Source organism: Falco rusticolus, chromosome 22 (genome assembly GCF_015220075.1).
Source record: "Falco rusticolus isolate bFalRus1 chromosome 22, bFalRus1.pri, whole genome shotgun sequence".
In the NCBI taxonomy this organism is placed as follows: domain Eukaryota; kingdom Metazoa; phylum Chordata; class Aves; order Falconiformes; family Falconidae; genus Falco; species Falco rusticolus.
This window is the reverse complement of record NC_051208.1, coordinates 337,956-360,361: the sequence shown is the minus strand read 5'-3', so window position 1 is coordinate 360,361 and position 22,406 is coordinate 337,956. Positions and strand designations below refer to the sequence as shown.

Sequence of the window (22,406 nt, the reverse complement as noted above, 5' to 3'; positions counted from 1 at the left end):
CGGGGTCCCGCTGCCACCCCCGGGGACGCCTCTTGGGGACAACCTTCCCGGGGGCCAGGCTTCGCCAGGGGGATGGGGACACCCCCAAGGACATCCCTGGTCATGGGGACACCCTGGGGACACCCCTAGGGACACCCTGGGTCATGGGGACACCCCCAGGGACACCCCCGGGTCATGGGGACACTCCGAAGGACACCCTGGGTCATGGGGACACCCCCAGGGACATCCCTGGTCATGGGGACACCCCGAAGGACACCCTGGGTCATGGGGACACCCCCAGGGACACCCCCGGGTCATGGGGACACCCCTGGGGACACCCTGGGTCATGGGGACACCCCCAGGGACACCCCCAGGTCATGGGGACACCCCGAAGGACACCCTGGGTCATGGGGACACCCCCAGGGACATCCCTGGTCATGGGGACACCCTGGGGACACCCCTAGGGACACCCTGGGTCATGGGGACACCCCCAGGGACACCCCCGGGTCATGGGGACACCCCGAAGGACACCCTGGGTCATGGGGACACCCCCAGGGACATCCCTGGTCATGGGGACACCCTGGGGACACCCCTAGGGACACCCTGGGTCATGGGGACACCCCCAGGGACACCCCCGGGTCATGGGGACACCCCGAAGGACACCCTGGGTCATGGGGACACCCCCAGGGACACCCCCGGGTCATGGGGACACCCCTGGGGACACCCTGGGTCATGGGGACACCCCCAGGGACACCCCCAGGTCATGGGGACACCCCGAAGGACACCCTGGGTCATGGGGACACCCCAGGGACATCCCTGGTCATGGGGACACCCTGGGGACACCCCTAGGGACACCCTGGGTCATGGGGACACCCCCAGGGACACCCCCGGGTCATGGGGACACCCCGAAGGACACCCTGGGTCATGGGGACACCCCCAGGGACATCCCTGGTCATGGGGACACCCTGGGGACACCCCTAGGGACACCCTGGGTCATGGGGACACCCCCAGGGACACCCCCGGGTCATGGGGACACCCCGAAGGACACCCTGGGTCATGGGGACACCCCCAGGGACATCCCTGGTCATGGGGACACCCTGGGTCATGGGGACACCCCCGGGTCATGGGGACACCCCTGGGGACACCCTGGGTCATGGGGACACCCCCGGGGACACCCCTGTTCATGGGGACACCCCCAGGGACACACTAGGTCATGGGGACACCCCTGGGGACACCCTGGGTCATGGGGACACCCCCAGGGACACCCCCAGGTCATGGGGACACCCCGAAGGACACCCTGGGTCATGGGGACACCCCCAGGGACATCCCTGGTCATGGGGACACCCTGGGTCATGGGGACACCCCCGGGTCATGGGGACACCCCTGGGGACACCCTGGGTCATGGGGACACCCCCGGGGACACCCCTGTTCATGGGGACACCCCCAGGGACACACTAGGTCATGGGGACACTCCTGGGGACACCCATAGGTGCACACCCTGTCATGGGGACAGCCCTGGGGACACCCCTGGGGACATCCTGGGTCATGTGACACCCTGGGTCATGGGGACACCACCAGGGACACCCCTAGGGACACCCTGGGGCATGGGGACACCCTGGGGCATGGGGACACCCCTGAGGACACCCCCAGGGACACCCCCCAGGGACACCCTGGGGCATGGGGACACCCTGGGTCATGGGGACACCCCTGAGGACACCCCCAGGGACACACCCCAGGGACACCCTGGGGCATGGGGACACCCCTGAGGACACCTCCAGGGACACCCTGGGTCATGGGGACACCCCCAGGGACATCCTCACCTCATGGGGACACCCCCAGGGGCACCCTTAGGGACATGGGGACACATTCAGGGGCACCCCAGGCAATGGGGACCCCCCTGGGGACACCCAGGGACATGGTGACAGCCCCCAGGGACACCCAAGGACAGGGGACACCCCCAGGGGACACCCCACCACCCCCAAGGACACCCAGGGGCACCCCCAGGTCACAGGGACAACCCCCCCCCCCCCCCAGGGACACCACCGGGGTGGGGACACCCCCCCAAGGGACATGCTGCCACCCATGGGGACACCCCCCCTGGGGACCCACCACCACTCACCCCAAGGACATGTGGGGACACCCCAGTGACATTGCAGGGACACCTCAGGGTCACGCTGCCACCACCCCACCAGGGACACCCAAGGGACATGGTGGGGACACCCAGGGACATGGTGGGGACACCCAGGGACATGGTGGGGACAGGCCACACTGGGATCACATTGCCACCAGCCTGGGGACATGAGGGGACACCCCCCATGTCCTGCTGTGTCCAGGTGTCCCCCATGTCGCTCTGTGTCCTCATGGCCCTGAGTGTCCCTGTGTCCCTCCATGTCCTGCATGTCCCCATATCCTCCATGTCCCTCCATCTCCCTCATGTTCCCCATGTCCCTGTGTCCCCATGTCCATGTCCCTCTGTGTCCCCAGATCCTGTGTCCACCTGTGTCCCCATGTCCCTCTGTCCTTCGTGTTCTTCTGTGTCCCCACATCCCTGGGTCCCCATGTCCCTCTCCGTGTCCTCCATGTTCTCCTGCATCCCCATGTCACTCTGTGTCCCCATGTCACCCATATCCCACTATGTCCCTCATCTTCTGTGTCCCCATGTTCCTCTGACCTTCATGTTCTTCTGTGTCCCCATGTCACTCTTGTGTCCCCATGTCCTCCATGTTCCTCCAAGTCCCCATGTCCTCCTCCATCCCCACACCCTCCATGTCCATCTATTGCCTCCAAGTCCTCCTGTGTCCCCATGTCCCTCTGTGTCCCCATGTCATCCCTGTTCCACCATGTCCCTCGTCTCCTCCTGTGTCCCCATGTCCCTCTGTGTCCCCATGTCATCCCCGTTCCACCACGTCCATCATCTCCTTCTGTGTCCCCATGTCCCTCTGTGTCCCCATGTCATCCCCGTTCCACCATGTCCATCATCTCCTCCTGTGTCCCCATGTCCCTCTGTGTCCCCATGTCATCCCCGTTCCACCATGTCCATCATCTCCTCCTGTGTCCCCATGTCCCTCTGTGTCCCCATGTCATCCCCGTTCCACCACGTCCATCATCTCCTCCTGTGTCCCCATGTCCCTCTGTGTCCCCATGTCATCCCCGTTCCACCATGTCCATCATCTCCTTCTGTGTCCCCATGTCCCTCTGTGTCCCCATGTCATCCCCGTTCCACCACGTCCATCATCTCCTTCTGTGTCCCCATGTCCCTCTGTGTCCCCATGTCATCCCTGTTCCACCATGTCCATCATCTCCTTCTGTGTCCCCATGTCCCTCTGTGTCCCCATACACTCCATGTCCCTCTGTGTCCCCATACGCTCCATGTCCCTCCATGTCCCTCTGTGTCCATCTATTGCCTCCAAGTCCTTCTGTGTCCCCATGTCCCTGTGTCCTCATGTCTCTCTGTGTCCCCATGTCATCCCCGTTCCACCATGTCCATCATCTCCTTCTGTGTCTCCACGTCCCCAGTGTCCCCATACGCTCCATGTCCCTCCATGTTCCCATGTCCCTGTGTCCCTACACCCTCCATGTCCATCTATTGCCTCCAAGTCCTCCTGTGTCCCTCTGTGTCCCCATGTCATCCCCGTACCACCATGTCCATCATCTCCTCCTGTGTCCCCATGTCCCTGTGTCCCCATGTCATCCCCGTTCCACCATGTCCATCATCTCCTCCTGTGTCCCCATGTCCCTGTGTCCCCATGTCATCCCCGTTCCACCATGTCCATCATCTCCTCCTGTGTCCCCATGTCATCCCTGTTCCACCATGTCCCTCGTCTCCTCCTGTGTCCCCATGTCCCTCTGTGTCCCCATGTCATCCCTGTTCCACCATGTCCATCATCTCCTCCTGTGTCCCCATGTCATCCCTGTTCCACCATGTCCCTCGTCTCCTCCTGTGTCCCCATGTCCCTCTGTGTCCCCATGTCATCCCCGTTCCACCATGTCCATCATCTCCTTCTGTGTCCCCATGTCATCCCCGTTCCACCATGTCCATCATCTCCTCCTGTGTCCCCATGTCCCTCTGTGTCCCCATGTCATCCCCGTTCCACCACGTCCATCATCTCCTCCTGTGTCCCCATGTCCCTCTGTGTCCCCATGTCATCCCCGTTCCACCATGTCCATCATCTCCTCCTGTGTCCCCATGTCCCTCTGTGTCCCCATGTCATCCCCGTTCCACCATGTCCATCATCTCCTCCTGTGTCCCCATGTCCCTCTGTGTCCCCATGTCATCCCCGTTCCACCACGTCCATCATCTCCTTCTGTGTCCCCATGTCCCTCTGTGTCCCCATGTCATCCCCGTTCCACCATGTCCATCATCTCCTCCTGTGTCCCCATGTCCCTCTGTGTCCCCATGTCATCCCCGTTCCACCATGTCCATCATCTCCTCCTGTGTCCCCATGTCCCTCTGTGTCCCCATGTCATCCCCGTTCCACCATGTCCATCATCTCCTCCTGTGTCCCCATGTCCCTCTGTGTCCCCATACACTCCATGTCCCTCTGTGTCCCCATACGCTCCATGTCCCTCCATGTCCCTCTGTGTCCATCTATTGCCTCCAAGTCCTTCTGTGTCCCCATGTCCCTGTGTCCTCATGTCTCTCTGTGTCCCCATGTCATCCCCGTTCCACCATGTCCACCATCTCTTCCTGTGTCTCCACGTCCCGTGTCCCCATACACTCCATGTCCCCATGTCCCTCTGTGTCCCCATGTCATCCCCGTTCCACCATGTCCATCATCTCCTTCTGTGTCCCCATGTCCCTCTGTGTCCCCACACCCTCCATGTCCATCTATTGCCTCCAAGTCCTTCTGTGTCCCCATGTCCCTGTGTCCTCATGTCTCTCTGTGTCCCCATGTCATCCCCGTTCCACCATGTCCATCATCTCCTTCTGTGTCTCCACGTCCCCAGTGTCCCCATACGCTCCATGTCCCTCCATGTCCCCATGTCCCTGTGTCCCTACACCCTCCATGTCCATCTATTGCCTCCAAGTCCTCCTGTGTCCCTCTGTGTCCCCATGTCATCCCCGTACCACCATGTCCATCATCTCCTCCTGTGTCCCCATGTCCCTCTGTGTCCCCATACACTCCATGTCCCTCTGTGTCCCCATACGCTCCATGTCCCTCCATGTCCCTCTGTGTCCATCTATTGCCTCCAAGTCCTTCTGTGTCCCCATGTCCCTGTGTCCTCATGTCTCTCTGTGTCCCCATGTCATCCCCGTTCCACCATGTCCATCATCTCCTTCTGTGTCTCCACGTCCCCAGTGTCCCCATACGCTCCATGTCCCTCCATGTCCCCATGTCCCTGTGTCCCTACACCCTCCATGTCCATCTATTGCCTCCAAGTCCTCCTGTGTCCCTCTGTGTCCCCATGTCATCCCCGTTCCACCATGTCCCTCGTCTCCTCCTGTGTCCCCATGTCCCTCTGTGTCCCCATGTCATCCCCGTTCCACCACGTCCATCATCTCCTTCTGTGTCCCCATGTCCCTCTGTGTCCCCATGTCATCCCCGTTCCACCATGTCCATCATCTCCTCCTGTGTCCCCATGTCCCTCTGTGTCCCCATGTCATCCCCGTTCCACCATGTCCATCATCTCCTCCTGTGTCCCCATGTCCCTCTGTGTCCCCATGTCATCCCCGTTCCACCATGTCCATCATCTCCTTCTGTGTCCCCATGTCCCTCTGTGTCCCCATGTCATCCCCGTTCCACCATGTCCATCATCTCCTTCTGTGTCCCCATGTCCCTCTGTGTCCCATGTCATCCCCGTTCCACCACGTCCATCATCTCCTTCTGTGTCCCCATGTCCCTCTGTGTCCCCATGTCATCCCTGTTCCACCATGTCCATCATCTCCTTCTGTGTCCCCATGTCCCTCTGTGTCCCCATACACTCCATGTCCCTCTGTGTCCCCATACGCTCCATGTCCCTCCATGTCCCTCTGTGTCCATCTATTGCCTCCAAGTCCTTCTGTGTCCCCATGTCCCTGTGTCCTCATGTCTCTCTGTGTCCCCATGTCATCCCCGTTCCACCATGTCCATCATCTCCTTCTGTGTCTCCACGTCCCCAGTGTCCCCATACGCTCCATGTCCCTCCATGTTCCCATGTCCCTGTGTCCCTACACCCTCCATGTCCATCTATTGCCTCCAAGTCCTCCTGTGTCCCTCTGTGTCCCCATGTCATCCCCGTACCACCATGTCCATCATCTCCTCCTGTGTCCCCATGTCCCTGTGTCCCCATGTCATCCCCGTTCCACCATGTCCATCATCTCCTCCTGTGTCCCCATGTCCCTGTGTCCCCATGTCATCCCCGTTCCACCATGTCCATCATCTCCTCCTGTGTCCCCATGTCATCCCTGTTCCACCATGTCCCTCGTCTCCTCCTGTGTCCCCATGTCCCTCTGTGTCCCCATGTCATCCCTGTTCCACCATGTCCATCATCTCCTCCTGTGTCCCCATGTCCCTCTGTGTCCCCATGTCATCCCCGTTCCACCATGTCCATCATCTCCTTCTGTGTCCCCGCGTCCCCAGTGTCCCCTCGCTGTCCCCGGGGCCGGGTCCCTCCCTCACCTGCCGATGATGCTCTTGATCTGGGAGTCCTTCTCCGCCTGCTGCTGCCGCAGGCGCTTCTCGCTCTGCTCCAGGCGGTGCTGGTACTGCAGCAGGATGCGGCTCGTCTGCTCCTCCTGCGACACCAGGCGCCGCTCGTACTCCTCCAGCTTGCGGTTGGACATGTGCAGCCGCTCCTTCAGCGAGTGGATCTCCTCCTCGTACTCCTTCACCTGCCACAGCCCACACTGCAGAGTGCTGGTGGTGGCACCTCCCCACCCCCACCGCCACCAGACACCGTGGGTCCCCCAATGGTGACACCCAAACACCTGGGTCTCCACCGTGGTGGTGCCCAGACACCTAGATCTCCACAATGGTGATGCCCAAACATCAAGGTCCCCCACCATGGTCATGACCGAACATCAAGGTCTCCACCAAGATGACACCCAGAGTTGGGACCAACTCTGGTGACACTCGGACACCTGAGTCCCCACCATGATGACACCTAAACATTTGGGACCACTCGTGGTGATGCCTGGACACCTTGGTTTCCACCACAGGGGATGCCTGGACGCCTGGGTCCATCAGGGTCATCTACTGGGACCCAAGTCCATCAGGGTCATCTAGGACTTGGGTCCCCAGGACCTAGCTCCATCAGGATCGTCTCCTGGGACCTGGACACTTGGTACCCCAAGACCTGGGTCTATCAGGGTCATCTCTTGGGAGCTGGGTCCCCAGGACCTGGGTCCATCAGGGTCATCTCTTGGGACTTGGGTCCCAAGGACCTGGGTCCATCAGGGTCATCTCTTGGGACCTGGACACCTGGGTCCCAAGGACCTGGGTCCATCAGGGTCATCTCTTGGGACTTGGGTCCCAAGGACCTGGGTCCATCAGGATCATCTCTTGGGACCTGGACACCTGGGTCCCAAGGACCTGGGTCCATCAGGATCATCTCCTGGGACCTGGACACTTGGGTCCCCAGGACCTGGGTCCATCAGGATCATCTCTTGGGACTTGGGTCCCAAGGACCTGGGTCTATCAGGATCATCTCCTGGGGCCTGGACACTTGGGTCCCCAGGACCTGGGTCCATCAGGATCATCTCCTGGGACCTGGACACTTGGGTCCCCAGGACCTGGGTCCATCAGGGTCATCTCTTGGGAGCTGGGTCCCAAGGACCTGGGTCCATCAGGATGATCTCTTGGGACCTGGACACTTGGGTGCCCAGGACCTGGGTCCATCAGGATCATCTCTTGGGACCTGGACACTTGGGTTCCCAAGACCTGGGTCCATCAGGGACATCTGTTGGGACTTGGGTCCCCAGGACCTGGGTCCATCAGGATCATCTCCTGGGGTCTGGACACTTGGGTCCCCAGGACCTGGGTCCATCAGGGTCCTCTCTTGGGAGTTGGGTCCCAAGGACCTGGGTCCATCAGGATCATCTCCTGGGACCTGGACACTTGGGTTCCCAAGACCTGGGTCCATCAGGGTCATCTCTTGGGAGTTGAGTCCCAAGGACCTGGGTCTATCAGGATCATCTCCTGGGGCCTGGACACTTGGGTCCCCAGGACCTGGGTCCATCAGGATCATCTCCTGGGACCTGGACACCCGGATTCCCAGGACCCCCAGCCCCATACGCGGGGGTCCGTCGGTGGTCCCTACCCGGTCCAGCCGGCTCTCGTCCATGGACTTGGAGTACTCCTTGAGCTTGTACTCCTCGCGCTCGATGTGGGAGCTCTCGATGTCGGCCGAGAGGTGCGGCATGTTGGACACCCAGGCCACCGTGCGCTCCGCCGCCGGCATCACCGGGTTCAGCGTCGACGGCGTCTGCGAGGCCTGGGGGCACAAGGACAAGCTCGGTCCCTCTTGTCCCCACCGCTTGTCCCCACAGCAGCTCTCCCCATCTCCAGCGTGTCCCCACAAAGCCCCTCATGTCCATCCAGCCCCGCCACGGCCCGTGTCACCCATGGCCCCCTCCCCACCATGCCACCCCATAATGTCCCCGATGTCCTCCGTCCCTGCCACATCCCCCCGTCTCCACCATGTCCCCTTAGGTCCCCAGTGAACCCGTGTCCCTCACAGCCCTCATGTTCTCACCATGTCCATGTGCCCACCACGTCCCCCACAGCCCCCGTGTCCCCCATCCCCTCCACGTCCCCATGTCCCCCACCCCTACCTTGTCCCCTGTCCCTCCCATGTCCCCATGTCCCCCACCCCTACCTTGTCCCCCATCCCTTCCATGTCCCCATGTCCCCCACAGCCCCCACATCCCCCATCCCCACCATGCCCCCATGTCCCCCATCCCCCATCCCCCCCATCCCCTCCCTGTCCCCATGTCCCCCATCCCCCCCATCCCCTCCCTGTCCCCACATCCCCCATCGCCCCCATCCCCTCCCTGTCCCCATGTCCCCCATCCCCCCCATCCCCTCCCTGTCCCCATGTCCCCCATCCCCCCCATCCCCTCCCTGTCCCCATGTCCCCCATCCCCCCCATCCCCTCCCTGTCCCCATGTCCCCCATCCCCCCCATCCCCTCCCTGTCCCCATGTCCCCCATCCCCCCATCCCCTCCCTGTCCCCATGTCCCCCATCCCCCCCATCCCTCCCCTGTCCCCATGTCCCCCATCCCCCCCATCCCCTCCCTGTCCCCCTGTCCCCCATCCCCCCCATCCCCTCCCTGTCCCCATGTCCCCCATCGCCCCCATCCCTCCCCTGTCCCCATGTCCCCCATCCCCCCCATCCCTCCCCTGTCCCCATGTCCCCCCCCGCCCCCCGCCCCCCCCCACCTCCCCACGCCCCCGTGTCCCCCCCACCTGCTTGGTGACCGGTGGCTTCATCCCAGCCACCGACGCCTCCTTGGCCAGGGAGGGCTGCCGGGAGCGGGGGGGTCCGTAAGCCGGTTCGGGGGACGCCAGCAGGTTCCCGCTGGCCGGCCGGGGTTTGGGGGGCACCCCTAGGGCCCCCTGCCCTGCCCCCCCACCTTTCCCCGCCCGAGCCCCCCGAGGGGTGGGGGGTGGGGGGGCCCCGATGGTGATCTGGGGGGGGGCCAGGCTGTCCTGCAGGGAGAGCTGCCGCCGGCCGAAGTCCCCCCCCGGCCGGGCGAACTCGTCGCTGTAGCTGTGGCTGTGGGTGATGTGCTTGGGGGGGGGCGCCGCCAGCTCCTCGCTCTTGCTGTACCCGTGCAGGGGGGGGGCGAAGGGTCCCTCACCCCCCGGCTCGGGTCCTCGCAAGGGTCCGTCGGCCGCCAAATGAAAAAGAGGGTTCTGGAAGGAAAGGGGGACCCGCAACTGCGGCCCCCCCGGTTCGGGTACCCCCAACCGAGGGGGGGCCAGGCTGGAGGCGCTGCCCTGCGAGAGGCGGCCGGGACGCAGCCCCCCTCCGGCCCCCCCCGGGGCTGGACCACCGGCGGCGAGCAGCTCGGCGGGCAAACTCGGGACGCTGTCAACGCGGCCGTCTTGAAGGTCCAGCATGGAGACGCTCTTGCCCACCCCCAGAGCCCCCCGGCCCCCCTCGGGCTCCGTCAGGTCGGAGCTGCTGGTGCAGTAGGCGGGGGAGGAGCGGGCCAGGGGGGGGCGGCTCAGGACCAGCACCTCCTGCGGCCCCTTCTCCTGCGGCGGGGAGGGCAGGCGGGGCACCTCCATGGAGCTGGGGGGGCGGGGGGGGTGGTGCTGAGAGCGGTGTTCATGGTGGCCTCAGCCATGTTCCTGTCCCAGCCCTGTCTCCATCCCCACCTCCATCTCCGGCCCCAAGCCCACCTCCATCACCAGCCCACCTCCATCTCCAAGCCCATCTCCATCACCAGCCCACCTCCATCTCCAAGCCCATCTCCATCACCAGCCCGCCTCCATCTCCAAGCCCATCTTCATCACCAGCCCACCTCCATCTCCGGCCCCAAGCCCATCTCCATCACCAGCCCACCTCCATCTCCGGCCCCAAGCCCATCTCCATCACCAGCCCATCTCCATCTCCAGCCCCAAGCCCATCTCCATCACCAGCCCACCTCCATCTCCGGCCCCAAGCCCACCTCCATCAGCAGCCCATCTCCATCTCCAAGCCCATCTCCATCACCAGCCCATCTCCATCTCCAGCCCCAAGCCCACCTCCATCACCAGCCCACCTCCATCTCCAAGCCCATCTCCATCACCAGCCCGCCTCCAGCTCCAGCTCCAAGCCCATCTCCATCACCAGCCCACCTCCATCTCCAGCCCCAAGCCCATCTCCATCACCAGCCCACCTCCATCTCCAGCCCCAAGCCCATCTCCATAACCACCTCATCTCCATCTCCAGTCCCAAGCCCATCATCATCATGCCATCGTGATCCCATCTCCATCTCCAGCCCCAACCCCATCTCCATCATCATCCCATCGTGATCCCACCTCCATCTCCATCCCATTCCATCCCAGTCCCGTCTCCATTCCTATCCCCATCCTCAACCCCATCCCATCTCCATCCCATCCCATCCTCACCCCCAACCCCATCCCATCCTCATCTCCGTCTCCATCATCTCCATCCCCACTTCCATCCCCATCCCAATCCCATCTCTGTCCCCACCCCATCACCATCTTCACCTCATTGTTGTCCCCATCCCTATCCCACCACCATCCCCACCCCTCATTGTCCCCACCCCATCCCCATCACCCACCTGTTGAGGCCCCGCACCATGTAGGACTGGAGGTCAACAGAGCTGCAGGGGCAGAGAGGGGTGACCACGGGGACCCGTGGTGGTGGGAAGCCACCCCAGGTGAGACTGAGGGCCATCAGGGTGACACATGGGGACACCACGGGGACAGGGGGGGACACAGCGGGGGGGACACGGGGCGGGATGAGGAGCTATCACAAGGATGTGGAGATGCTATGAGGATGTGGAGGTACCGTGGGGACGGGGGGGCGTCACGGGGGGGGACAGCGGGGTGGTTCCTGGGGGTCCTCACCTGTTGAGGTCACGGACGAGGTAGGGCTGGAGGTCAGCCGAGGGTCCCCGCAGCACCAGCCCCTTGGGGGGCAGCCGCTCCCCCTGGCTCGGCTGCCGCTGCAGGTGGGGGTTGCGCAGGGCCACACTGATGTCCGTCAGCAGCCGGGGCAGTGGGCCCAGCTTCAGCAGGGCCTCCTGGGGGGGGGGGGGGGGGGGGCAGGTCAACCACCTGTCCCCACCCCACGCCCTGGCACCCCAGTAACCTCCCGTGGTGGGACACAGTGGGGCTGGGACCCCATGACCTCCCCTGTGAGGGGCACAGGTAGGTGGGACCCCAATGAGCTCCTGTGGTGGGACATGGGTGGATGGGACTCCAGTGACCACCCTTGGGGTGACCCAATGGTGGCTTCCCAATGACCTCCCGTGGTGGGACACAGTGGGGCTGGGACCCCATGACCTCCCCTGTGAGGGGCACAGGTAGGTGGGACCCCAATGAGCTCCTGTGGTGGGACATGGGTGGATGGGACTCCAGTGACCACCCTTGGGGTGACCCAATGGTGGCTTCCCAATGACCTCCCGTGGTGGGACACAGTGGGGCTGGGACCCCAGTGACCTCCCATGGTGGGACATGGGTGGATGGGACCCCAATGAGCTCCTGTGGTGGGACATGGGTGGATGGGACTCCAGTGACCACCCTTGGGGTGACCCAATGGTGGCTTCCCAATGACCTCCCGTGGTGGGACACAGTGGGGCTGGGACCCCAGTGACCTCCCATGGTGGGACATGGGTGGATGGGACCTCAGTGAGCTCCTGTGGTGGGACATGGGTGGATGGGACCCCAATGGCCACACCTGGGGGGCACCCAGTGACCCAGTGGTGGCTTCCCAATGACCTCCCGTGGTGGGACACAGTGGGGCTGGGACCCCAATGACCTCCCATGGTGGGACATGGGTGGATGGGACCCTGGTGACCTCCTTTTGGGGAACAGGGGTGCATAGGACCCCAAAATGCCCCTCCAGGGCCACCCAGATGTCCAGGATCCCAAAACTAGGGAGAACCTAGGTGTCCAGGCCCCTGCCCATCACCCAGGAGAGGACCCAGGTGACCCTCCACCACGGGGGTCCCAGGTGACAGGGGTACCTTGCTGAGCTGGGACATGACCTCCCAGAGGAGGGCGTGCAGGGTGGAGAGCTCGCGGCCCAGGTCGATGTAGCCCTCGAAGCTGGTGCTGTTGGTGAGGGTGTCCAGGTTGGAGATCTCGTAGAGGAACTGCTGCATGCTGGTCCACTCCAGCTCCAGGAACTCGTTCATGAAGGCCATGTACTCCTCCTTGCTGCCAAACCTGTGGGCAGGAGCTCAGCAGGGTCTGCTCTGGCCCCTTGGATGGTTGTTGTCCCCCCCACCAGCCTTGCCCACCACCCTCCATCCCTTCTGTCCCTCCAGCTTCCAGGCATCCCTTCATAAAGCCACGTCTGGCCTTCATCCAGCCCTGCTCTCCATCCAGCTATCTACCAACCAACTCATCCACCCATCTTCCTTCCTTCTATCCATCCATCTTCCATCCACCCATGAATCCATCCATCATCCACCTAGCCATCTGCTGCTCCCTCCATCCACCACCTTACCCACTCAACTCGCTCATTTTCCACCCATCATCCATCAACACATCCACCTTCTGATCATCTGTCTTCTCTGCTCACCCACCCGTAAACTCATCCGTTCATCTACCAACTCATCCATCCATTTCCTATTCTTCCTCCTCTGTCCACCCATCAGTTCATCCCTCCATCTTCTGCCCATCCGTCCACTCATCCAACCATCTTCTGCCCATCATCCATCAACTCATCTGTCCATGATCTATCAACTCCCCCAGCCATCTCATCTCCACCTGTCCATTTTCCAACTCATCCATCTCTCAAGTCATCCATCCACCTTCCACCCACCATCCATCATCTCATCCATCCACCTTCCATCCATCATCTCATCCATCTACCTTCAGTCCATCTGTCCATCAAACCATCCATCCATCTTCTGTCCATCTGTCCATCTTCGGTCCATCCATCCATTCACTCTCCATCCACCCATGAACGCACCCATAGACCTACGGATCCACCTTCCCTCCACCATCCCTCCATCCTCCTCCCTGCCCACCTGCGTCCCCCACCACCCTCCTCCCATCCCTCCCTCCACCTGAGCACCGTCACCCCCTCCCCCAACCTTCTCCCCTCCACGCTGGGCGCTCACTTGGTGAAGTTGGCCAGGTTCTGGATGACCTTGGCGATGAGGGTGAGGGTGCGGGCGGTCTGCTCGTCGGGGTACTCCTGCATGAGGCCGAAGAGGCTGGGGGACATCACGGCAGGGCAGAGGAACCGCAGGAAGAGCGAGGCGCTGATCAACCGGTCGGCGATGTCCTCGCGACCCCGCTCGGCGCATCGCAGCCGCCACGAGGCGAAGACCTCCTTCAGCTCCCGTGGGAACACGCTGGGGGGTGGTGGGACACACACAAGATGGTCAGGGACCTGTGGTGGGGACACTGGGGGGATGTCCCCAGCCCCAAGGACTCACCAGTGCGAGTTGACCACCTTGCAGAGGGCGAGCTCGCAGCACATGCGGAGGTTGGCCTGGTGGTCGGCCAAGGTGGAGGCCGAGCACTTCATGGGGTCGACCTCGCAGTTCTCCTCCGACTCGTACAGCGCCCGGATGAACTCGCCTGGGTGAGGACGGGGACGTCAGAGGGGACCGGGGACCCCCCCCACTGTCCCACAGCCAAGTCAACCCAATGGGGACATGGAAGGGACCACCCAACCATCTCATCCTCATGCCAATGAAGACCTGGAAGTGGACGGGGGTTGGGGACCACCCAACTGTCCCACAGCCAGACCACCTCAATGGAGACATGGCCATGAGAAGGGACCACCCAACCATCCCCTGGTCATGCCAACAGGGACATGATCATAAGAAAGGACCACCCAACCATTGCATGACCATAACCATGGGCCCACAGCCATGAGAAGAGACCACCTAACTGTCCTAAGGCCATGGGAAGGGACCACCCAACATCACATGGCCATGCCAGTGGGGATACGGCCACATGAGTGGGCCACTCAGCCACCCCACAGCCGTGCCAAAGGGGACGTGGCAACGAGAATGGACCACCCAACCACCCCATGGCCATGCCCATGAGGATCGGGCTATGGGCAGGGACTGGGGACCACCCAACTGCACCCTAATGGGGACATGACCATGAGAAGGGACCACCCAACCACCCCATGGCCATGGCCATGCCCATGAGGATCTGGCTATGGGCAGGGACTGGGGACCACCCAACTGCACCCTAATGGGGACATGACCATGAGAAGGGACCACCCAACCATCCCATGGCCATGCCAAAGGGGACATGACCACATGTGGGGACCACCCACCATCCCACAACCATACTGATGGGGTTCCTGGCCATGACAGGGACCCCTGGCCATGACGGGGACCCCCGAGTTCCGGTGGAGCTTACCAATGGCATCCTTGAGGTATTTCTGGCCGATGAGTTTCAGGTACTCCTCTATGGCTTTCGTGGCGAGGGTGTTTTCCCGGAAGATCAGGTGCTCCCGGTCCATGAAGCGATCCACCTCCGTCATGGCCATGTCCGACAGGAAGTCCTGTCCACGGCCGTCAGGGCAGCCCAGCGCCTGCCTGCAGCCCAGCCAGGCTGGCCCAGCCCACCCTCCATGCCTCCGAGTGTCCTGCTTCCATCTTCTGTCCATCCGTCCATCCGTCCATCCATCCATCCATCCATCCATCCATCCATCCATCCATCCATCCATTATCCATCCATCCTTCATCCATTATCCATCCATCCATCCATTCTCCCTCTCTTCACCACCCATCCTTCATCCCTCCATCCTCCATCCATCCATCCATCCATCCATCCATCCATCCATCCATCCCATCCATCCTCTCTTCGTTCTCCATCCATCCATCTTGCATCCATCCATCCATCCATCTTCCATCCATCCATCCTTCATCCATCCTCCATCCATCCATCCATTCTCCCTCCCTTACCACCCATCCTTCATCCCTTCATCCTCCATCCTCCATCCATCCATCCATTCATCCCTCCATCCCATCCATCCTCTCTCCGTTCTCCATCCATCCATCTTCCATCCATCCATCCATCTTCCGTCCATCCATCCTTCATCCATTATCCATCCATCCATCCATCCATTCTCCCTCTCTTCACCACCCATCCTTCATGCCTTCATCCTCCATCCTCCATCCATCCATCCATCCTCTACCCATCCATCCTCTCTCCATTCTCCATCCATCCATCCATCCATCCATCCACCTTCCATCCATCCACCTTCCATCCATCCATCCATCCATCCATCCACCCATCCATCCATCCATCCATCCATCCATCCATCCATCCACCCATCCATCCATCCATCCATCCATCCATCCATCCATCCACCCATCCATCCATCCATCCATGCATCCATCCACCCATCCATCCATCCATCCATCCATCCATCCATCCATGCATCCATCCATCCATCCATGCATCCATCCATCCACCCACCCACCCATCCATCCATCCATCCATCCATCCATCCACCCATCCATCCATCCATCCATCCATCCATCCATCCATCCACCCATCCATCCATCCATCCATCCATCCATCCACCCATCCATCCATCCACCCATCCATCCATCCATCCATCCATCCATCCATCCATCCATCCATCCCATCCATCCATCCATCCATCCATCCATCCATCCACCCATCCATCCATCCATCCATCCATCCATCCACCCATCCATCCACCCATCCATCCATCCATCCATCCATCCATCCATCCATCCATCCATCCATCCATCCATCTATCTTCATCCATTATCCTCCTTCCATTCCTCCCTCAATCCACCCTCCACCCCTCCATCCCTCCATCCTCAATCCTCCACCCCTCCCCAACCCCCAGCCCCCCACCTTAGCCTTGCCGGTGCTCTGCAAGATGTGCACCAACGCGCAGGCCACCTCCTCCTTGCTCTTGACGCTGAGCACGGGCTCCAGGACGGCGCAAAGCATCCGGTAATTATTGGTGACGTACTCGGCGAACTCCTTGTAGAGCTCCATGGGGAGGATGCTCATGGTCTGGAAGCGACTCTTCACGCGGAGCGCCGGACAACCCGCCTTGCTCTTGCTGCCGCTGGGTTGACTGAGCGGGTACCACTGCTCGGCGAAGTGCCGCCCGGTGACGCTGGCGATGGGGATGCTCACCATCCCCACGTAGTTACTCTTGTCCTTCTTGCGTTTCTTGTCGGTGTCCTTGTAGAGGTGCAGGCGGATGGTGCGGACGGCCGGCAGGTTGTTGAACTCAAAATGTTCTCCCCAGAAGACGTTGTCGGTGCGCGCCTTGCTGGTGGTGCGGGCGTAGAGCATGTCGTCCAGGCAGAGCTCGCAGTAGTAGCGTTTCTTGGGGGGAAGGTCTCGCGCCTCGATCACCCACAGCTTCAGGACATTGTCCACCCGCCGGCTGTTGTCCTGAGGAGGGGTGGGAGGGAGGGAGGTCAGCAGGGGACGTGGGGACAGCGTGGGGTGAGGATATCTGGGAGGGGGAGAGGCCAGGGTGGTGGGACAGATCAGGGGGAGCCAGGGGTGGGGGTAGATGGGGACAGTGACTCTGGGGCAGGGGGACACCAGGGGGAAACCCCAGCTGAGAGTGGCCACCGGGACCAGTGACCCCAAGGGCCAGGGTGAGCCCTGGGGACATCACCACTAGCAACCACCTCCACTGCCACCAGTGGGCCATCTCCACCCCCAACAGACGACCACTTCGTCCCCACCGGTTGACCATCCCCACCTGTTGACCATCCCATTTCCACCCGCCAAGCATCCCATCACTACATCACTACCAGTTGACCATCTCCGTCCCTACCACCGACCATCCCCACCAGCTGACCATCTCCATAGCCACCAGCTGACCATCCCCACCCATACCAGTTGACCATCAGCATCCCCACCAGTTGACCATTCCCACCAGCTGACCATCCCCATCCCCACCAGTTGACCATCCCCATCCTCACCAGTAGACTGTCCCCACCCATACCAGTTGGCCATCAACATCCCCACCAGTTGACCATCTCCACCCCCACCAATTGACCATCCCCATCCATTCCAGTTGACCATCAACATCCCCACCAGTTGACCATCCCCACCAATTGACCATCCCCATCCATTCCAGTTGACCATCAGCATCCCCACCAGCTGACCATCCTCATCCCCACCAGTTGACCATCCCCACCAATTGACCATTCCCATCCATTCAAGTTGACCACCAACACCCCCTACCACTTGACCATCCCCACCAGTTGATCATCCCATCCCCACCACTAGACCATCAACACCCCCACCAGCTGATCATCCCATCCCCACCACTAGACCATCCCCACCCATACCCGTTGACCATCCCCACCAACTGACCATCCCCATCCATTCCAGTTAACCATCAACACCCCCTACCAGTTGACCATCCTCACCAGTAGACCATCCCCACCCCCACCAGCTGATCATCCCATCCCCACCAGCAGACCATCCCCACCCATACCCGTTGACCATCCCCACCAACTGACCATCCCCATCCATTCCAGTTGACCACCAACACCCCCTACCACTTGACCATCCCTACCAGTTGACCACCCCCACCGCGATCCCCCCCTCACCTTGTTGGGCTTCACCGCCCTCTGCAGATTCTCGATCCACTTGTCCCTCTCAGCAGCCGAGCGGCAGGCAAAGCACTTGGTCCCCGAGGCCGTGGTCACCTAGGGATGACGCGCCACCATCACAACCGCCCCCCAACCACGCCGATGGCCAACGGGGAGGCAATGAGGAGGTCGGGCTCCTACCTCGAAGCAGAATTCCTGGCCCAGGATGCTGCTGTGGACGGCCTTGATGATGGAGTCCTCATCCAGGTTGAGCTCCAGCGCCTCGGCCGCGCTGCTGGGGCTCAGCAGCGACTCGTGGGAATGCGACTCCTTGAAGCTCTGCATCAGCCGGGCCCTGCAGGGACGGTGCGGGGGGATGCTCGGGGGGGGGGGTTGGTGGCAAGGGGGAGGGGGCGTGGGGGGGAGCTGGGGAGGTGCCCAGGGGGGTGGTGGGGGTGGTGGTGGTGGTGGTGGTGGTGGCACGCGAGCGGGGGGTGACCGTGGCGGTGCGGGGGTGGGGGGTACCTGGGGCATCCGCGCGGGACCTGGGGACGCGTCCGCGGCACCGGGACGGACAGAGAGAGACAGAGTCAGGGCACGGGGGGGGGGACGACGGGGGGACACACACGGAGGGGGGGGACACCCGGGAGCGACCCCCACCCCCCAAACCCCCAGCGTCACCTCCCCATGGGGACCCCCACCCCCCACCGAAAAGGACCCCGGGGGAGACCCCGCTCAGCACCTCCAGCCCCATGGGGAGACCAACGGGGGGCGGGAGGCATCCAGGCACCCCCACCCCAAAAAAGGGGGACCCCGGTGCCCAGACACCCCTTGAACAGAGGGGACCCAGGCATCTGGGGACCCCCACCCCAAAAAAGGGGGACCTGTGCGTCCAGCCCCCTCAAAAAAGGGACCCAGCCACCTGGCCCCCCCCAAAATGGGGACCCAGGCACCCAGCCCCCCCACAAGAGGGGGATCCAGCCATCCCCCCCCCCCCAGAACAGAGACCCAGTCACTTAGCCCCCCCAAAATGGGGATTCAGCCATCCAGCCCCCCCAAACAGGAACCCAGCCATCTGGACCCCCCCAGAACAGAGACACAGTCATTTGGCCCCCCCCAAAACGGGGACCCAGCCATCTGCCCCCCCCACAAGAGGGGGACCCACATCTGGCCCCCCCAAACAGGTAAATGGGCATCCAGCCCCCCAAAACGGGGGCCCAGCCATCCAGCCCCCCCGAAATAGGGGGGCACAGCCATCCAGCCCCCCCACAAGAGGGGGACCCAGCCATCCAGCCCCCCAAAACAGGTAAATGGGCATCCAGCCCCCCAAAACGGGGGCCCAGCCATCCAGCCCCCCCAAATTGGGGGCTCAGCCATCCAGCCCCCCCACAAGAGGGGGACCCAGCCATCCAGGCCCCCCAAAACAGGTACCTGGGCATCCAGCCCCCCAAAACGGGGACCCAGCCATCCAGCCCCCCCGAAAAAAGGGGGACCCAGCCGTCCAGCCCCCCAAAATTGGGGGCTCAGCCATCCAGCCCCCCCAAAAGAGGGGGACCCAGCCATCCAGCCCCCCCAAAACAGGTACCTGGGCATCCAGCCCCCCAAAACAGGGGCCCAGCCATCCAGCACCCCCCGAAAAAAGGGGGACCCAGCCGTCCAGCCCCCCCAAATTGGGGGCCCAGCCATCCAGCCCCCCAAAACAGGTACTTGGGCATCCAGCCCCCCCAAAACAGGTAAATGGGCATCCAGCCCCCCCAAAACGGGGACCCAGCCATCCAGCCCCCCCGAAAAAAGGGGGACCCAGCCATCCAGCCCCCCAAAATTGGGGGCTCAGCCATCCAGCCCCCCAAAAGAGGGGGACCCAGCCATCCAGCCCCCCCAAAACAGGTACCTGGGCATCTAACTCCCCTAAATTGGGGGCCCAGCCATCCAGCCCCCCAAAACGGGGGCCCAGCCATCCAGCCCCCCCAGACTGGGGGCCCAGCCATCCAGCCCCCCCACAAGAGGGGGACCCAGCCATCCAGGCCCCCCAAAACAGGTACCTGGGCATCCAGCCCCCTAAAACGGGGACCCAGCCATCCAGCCCCCCCAAAATTGGGGGCTCAGCCATCCAGCCCCCCACAAGAGGGGGACGCAGCCCTCCACCCCCCACCCCCCCGGCAGCTGGTGCAGGTGAGCCGCCCCCGGGTGCTATATTTAGCTCCGGGGCTACGTCAGCAGCGTCCCCATCCTCGTCCTCATCCCTGTCCCCGCGGCCACCGCTCCCGGCTGCCGTCACTGTCACTGTGTCACCGGCACCAGCGTGGCGGGGGCAGCGGGGCTAAAAATACCCTGGCGAGCAGGCACCCCCCTCCCTGGGGGGACAAGGGACACCCCCACCATCACCAGGGGACATCCCAAGGGACCCCCTCCCTCCTCAGGGCATCCCCCTGAGGCTGGGGACAAGGGACGTCCCTCCAGGGGACATCCCAAGGGACCCCCTCCCTCCTCAGGGCATCCCCCTGAGGCTGGGGACAAGGGATGTCCCTCCAGGGGACATCCCAAAGGACCCCCTCCCTCCCCAAAGCATCCACCCGTGGCTGGTGACAAGGGACATCCCTGGGGATGGGGACCCCCTGGAGACCAGCTCCTGGTGACAAGGGACATCCCTGGGAACGAGGGACCCCCTGGAGACCAGCTCCTGGTGACAAGGGACATCCTTGGGGACAGGAGCCCTCATCCCCCTGGGGACCAGCTCCTGGTGACAAGGGACATCCCTGGGAACGAGGGACCCCCTGGAGACCAGCTCCTGGTGACAAGGGACATCCTTGGGGACAGGAGCCCTCATCCCCCTGGGGACCAGCTCCTGGTGACAAGGGACATCCCTGGGGATGGGGGACCCCCTGGGGACCAGCTCCTGGTGACAAGGGACATCCCTGGGAACGAGGGACCCCCTGGAGACCAGCTCCTGGTGACAAGGGACGTCCCTTGGCTCAAGGGAGACCCTGAGGGCAAGAGACCCTCTTGGGTGACCATCTCCCCAGGGACAAGGGACATCCAAAGGGGACACTAAGGACATGGGACACATCCCCCCCACCCCGGGACAGGGGACCGTACCCCATCGCAGCTCCGGTGACGGTGACAGTGACACTGGGCTGGGTGCCAGGCCGGATCCTGCACCCGGCTCCCACCCACTGGCTCCGGCTATAAACGGTGCTGGTGCCACCTGCCACCTGCCCGGCCACCCGGTCCCCAACGTGTCCCCAAAGCGAGGGGGGACAACATGACAGGGAGCTGCCCTGCAGGGCGGGGGGGACCTGCCCCACATGGGGACACTGGGGACCTGCCCCACATGGGGACACTGGGGACCTGCCCCACATAGGGACAACGGGGACACTGGGGACGTGCCCCACATGGGGACAGTGGGGACACTGGGGACCTGCCCCACATGGGGAAACTGGGGACACTGGGGACCTGCCCCACATGGGGACAGTGGGGACCTATCCCCTGATCCACATGGGGACAGTGGGGACACTGGGGACCTGTCACACATGGGGACACTGGGGACCTGATCCCCTGATCCATATGGGGACACTGGGGACCTGCCCCACATGGGGACAACGGGGACGTGCCCCACATGGGGACAGTGGGGACACTGGGGACCTGCCACACATGGGGACAGTGGGGACCTGCCACACATGGGGACACTGGGGACCTGCCCCACATGGGGACAGTGGGGACACTGGGGACCTGCCACACATGGGGACAGTGGGGACCTATCCCCTGATCCACATGGGGACAGTGGGGACACTGGGGACCTGTCACACATGGGGACACTGGGGACCTGATCCCCTGATCCATATGGGGACACTGGGGACCTGCCCCACATGGGGACAACGGGGACGTGCCCCACATGGGGACAGTGGGGACACTGGGGACCTGCCACACATGGGGACAAAGGGGACACTGGGGACCTGCCACACATGGGGACAATGGGGACACTGGGGACCTGCCCCACATGGGGAAACTGGGGACACTGGGGACCTGCCACACATGGGGACAAAGGGGACACTGGGGACCTGCCCCACATGGGGAAACTGGGGACACTGGGGACCTGCCCCACATGGGGACAATGGGGACGTGCCCCACATGGGGACAGTGGGGACACTGGGGACCTGCCACACATGGGGACACCAGGGACTTGTCCCACTGGGAATGGGGACAATGGGGTCTGACCCACATGGGGACACTGGGGACCTGCCCC

General features: G+C 62.8%; 1 protein-coding gene across 11 annotated transcripts in view; it reads right to left on the bottom strand.

Moving 5' to 3' along the window:
- SYNGAP1 (synaptic Ras GTPase activating protein 1) overlaps positions 1-22,406 on the bottom strand; it is a 39,207-nt gene that overhangs the window by 5,925 nt on the left and 10,876 nt on the right. For 7 of the 11 annotated variants that reach the window (XR_005101633.1, XM_037371950.1, XM_037371952.1 and 4 more), the window contains 12 exons: positions 18,365-18,518; positions 18,182-18,280; positions 16,449-17,003; positions 14,973-15,117; positions 14,030-14,174; positions 13,709-13,945; positions 12,605-12,806; positions 11,484-11,659; positions 11,195-11,236; positions 9,366-10,197; positions 8,218-8,391; positions 6,579-6,790 (listed from right to left, as the gene is read on the bottom strand). Coding sequence is in view for 10 of the 11 variants with exons in the window: in XM_037371950.1 (XP_037227847.1) it covers positions 6,579-6,790; positions 8,218-8,391; positions 9,366-10,197; positions 11,195-11,236; positions 11,484-11,659; positions 12,605-12,806; positions 13,709-13,945; positions 14,030-14,174; positions 14,973-15,117; positions 16,449-17,003; positions 18,182-18,280; positions 18,365-18,518 (2,973 nt within the window). In the remaining variant the exon portion in view is untranslated. Of the gene's footprint in view, positions 1-6,578; positions 6,791-8,217; positions 8,392-9,365; positions 10,198-11,194; positions 11,237-11,483; positions 11,660-12,604; positions 12,807-13,708; positions 13,946-14,029; positions 14,175-14,972; positions 15,118-16,448; positions 17,004-18,181; positions 18,281-18,364; positions 18,519-18,688; positions 18,709-22,406 lie in introns of all 11 variants that reach the window. The other 4 variants (XM_037371956.1, XM_037371958.1, XM_037371951.1 and 1 more) reach the window with 2 other exon arrangements.